The 2782-nt window shown below is 47.3% G+C and overlaps 1 protein-coding gene across 2 annotated transcripts; it reads right to left on the bottom strand.

The window, feature by feature from the left end:
• Positions 1-236: 236 nt before the first annotated feature.
• Positions 237-2100, bottom strand: RETNLB (resistin like beta). 2 transcript variants are annotated; one of them, XM_077994292.1, is made up of 4 exons: positions 1946-2100; positions 1617-1768; positions 1073-1153; positions 237-503 (listed from the first exon to the last, which is right to left on the bottom strand). In XM_077994292.1, exons 2-4 carry the CDS (start codon positions 1741-1743, stop codon positions 376-378), a joined length of 336 nt encoding a protein of 111 aa, XP_077850418.1. In that variant the 5' UTR covers positions 1744-1768; positions 1946-2100; the 3' UTR covers positions 237-375. The 2 variants fall into 2 exon arrangements, with proteins under 2 accessions (XP_077850418.1, XP_077850417.1); XM_077994291.1 differs by having other exon boundaries at positions 1617-1808; positions 1946-2062.
• Positions 2101-2782: the final 682 nt, after the last annotated feature.

Here is a 2782-nt window from a genome sequence, read left to right as displayed (position 1 = left end):
ATTTTATTTCTCTTTACCCCATACCAAGCAATATGCCTGGCACAGCCATCTTTTTGTTAAAAAATGAGGGAAGTGGGGGTTTGGAGTGTCCGTTTGCTTTTCCCATTCTCCCCATATCTTTCCTAACTTCCCATCCCACTTCCCAAACTGAGATGTCACCACTGGGACACTGACAGCATTTTCTGGCCAGGGGAGTCCCAAGCTGGGGACCATAACAGTGATAACATAAACACAGAGAGGTATAAAATTTGTCTTTATTACACAACAATCAGGACTGGAACAAATGAAGGGGTATGTTTGAGTTAGATTTCCTGGTTGAGACCCTGGTTTCATTACTGTCACGGTCACAAAACTGAGTTCTCAGCCTCCTCCCTCTCAGGCCAGGTAGCAGCAGCGGGCAGTGGTCCAGTCCATCACACTGCACTGGCAGTGGCAGGTGGTTCCCCCCTGAACATCCCACGAACCACAGCCATAGCCACAAGCACAGCCAGTGACACTCATCCCTGCATGGGCACATGAAGCACAGCCATCAGAGCTCTTGGAATGTAAGAGGAGGAAGGGCAACCCACAACCATCTTTCAACACTGTGCAGTCAGGGGTAGAGCTAGGTTTCGTGGGACCTCAAGTTCATTCAACTTTAAGAGCTCATTTCAAGAAAAGAAATACAGATATCACAAAAACAAATATTTGGGGCCATGAAAGAGACTTATGCAAGTGAGAGACTTGGAACTTGGGAGTTTCAATTTTCTTCGATTTGTGATAAATTCACCTCTCTGTTGGCCCCTACCCATCAAAACAGGGGAATAGATTGGAAAGACAAATGAAGGATGTGATCATTATGGGACAATGGAGGAGAGGAAGGGCTGAGAAACAGGGGCATGAAGTGAAAGGGTGAAAGGAAGAGACAGAAGCCCACGATCCCCCAGTAGCATCCTTCAGGGAAACAAGAATGGGTAAGGGGTCTCTAGCAGGGTGCCAGGGTGATACAGACCTGAGGTGGGGGACGGTGTAGGTGCAGGGAGGGACAGGGGAGGACACGGGGCATCTTACTTACCCTCAAGGAGTTACTCACCAGCAGGGCAAGAGGCCAGCCTGCCTTGGCTCTTGACACTAGTACACAAGAGCTTCTTGCTTACGGGAGAGGGACTGTACTCTGAGTAGGAAAGAAGAAGGGGTATATAGCCCATGAGCTATCCTCCCTATAATCCCCTTCCAAATCATCTTCTACCTCGGAGGTGACACTGTGTCCAGAATCAGGCTACTCATCAACTTTTAAGGTTTAGTTTCCTCATTTTTAAAGGGGAAGTAATAGTTGTCCTTACCTCATAAAATGGTTGTGGGAATTAAATGAACTAATCTACATAAAGCTCGGATTATACCTGGTTCATAATGAGTGTTCATAAATTACAGCTACCATTCTCCACGTCTTCCTCCTCATCAGGAAAACCTTAGCTTTTAGCCAAGAGTTCAAACAGGGTTAGGGTAGTGTAGAAAGCCCTCATCAGGGGTTGGGCTTGGTTGGGATCTTGGGACAGGATAGAGACGAAGCTGGAGTTTAAGAACAGGAGAAATGAGCAAGGGTCAGCCCCCCGCTTCCTCCTACGCCAGTCAGTTACCTAGACGGTTGAGAATATCCTTGATCTTCTTATCCATAACGGAGTCTAAGGAACACTGAGTACTCCCTGGGATGACCAGCTGGAGAAGGGGGATGAGGATGAGAAGGTGGCAAGAGGAAGGCCCCATCCTGTACAGAGTCAGTGTCCTGGGGCTGGGAGAAAAGATGGAAGGCAGCTTAGATCTCTGAGCTCCTGGGTGGTGGTAAAGGAAAGAAGACAACGTGGTTAGTTTCCAGGGAGTAAAGATGGAAGAACAGCACCATCAGTACTGGATCTCTTTAGGCGCTTTGGAGAAGCAGGTAGGGTTGCTGAAGAACAGACTTACTCACCAAAACTTTCAGAGAAGGTCTGCAAGGACTAGCCAGGCAAGGGTGTTTTAATATGCCTGGTATTAACCTGGGCATCTTTAATATGCAAGCACACACACACATGTAAACACACTCCCAGCACATTTTCAAAGACCTGTGCCAGCTAGGGTGACAGGTGACTGTGATAAACTTTGGAGTGTTCATGAGAAGCAAAAGCTGCCTTTGCTCTGGATCGCTGCCGAGGGAGGCCTCCTGCCTGTTTGTTCTCCTTCTCCTTTCTTCTTGGCAACCCGATAAGGCTAGCACCTGGGCCTTCTGTCGCCTGCCGGTATTACAGGCTTCTTGTTTGATCCTTCATCAGGAAGAGGTTACTTTGCAGTGAACAAACAAATTAATCCACCCATCATCTATCCCAAACCCAAGTGTAAGCTCTGTCTTATCCCTGTTGGCTGAGGGAGGGCCCTACTCGTCACCTGTTCAGACACCATTTTATTGTCCCTGGCTAATCTCATTCATAGGAAAGTCACAGAAAGACTAATTAATCCTAATTATTTAAAATAAGGAAGTTCAGTATTTGCTTAACTAGAAGCGTGGTTTATGATTCCAGAGTTCTTCCGGGGGCTCGTAAAGTTCTCCTTTTTCCCCCACCATTCTCAGCTAATCTTCCGATCTTGTCTCTTCATAGCCACAAGGTAGAAGGTGCCACATCCTCAGCCCAGACCCTGAGCAGGAAAGAAGGAGTGGGGCAAGGCCACTTTCTTTGGGGGCTTTACCTTTTCATTTTGAGAGCAGGATCTTTCCCTAGAAGCTCAAGAAGACTTCCCCTTACATTTCACTGTTTGATTCTAGGTCACACAA

Source organism: Macaca mulatta, chromosome 2, assembly GCF_049350105.2.
Source record: "Macaca mulatta isolate MMU2019108-1 chromosome 2, T2T-MMU8v2.0, whole genome shotgun sequence".
Taxonomy (NCBI): domain Eukaryota; kingdom Metazoa; phylum Chordata; class Mammalia; order Primates; family Cercopithecidae; genus Macaca; species Macaca mulatta.
The sequence above is the reverse complement of the archived record's forward strand: the minus strand, read 5'-3'. Positions and strand labels throughout refer to the sequence as shown.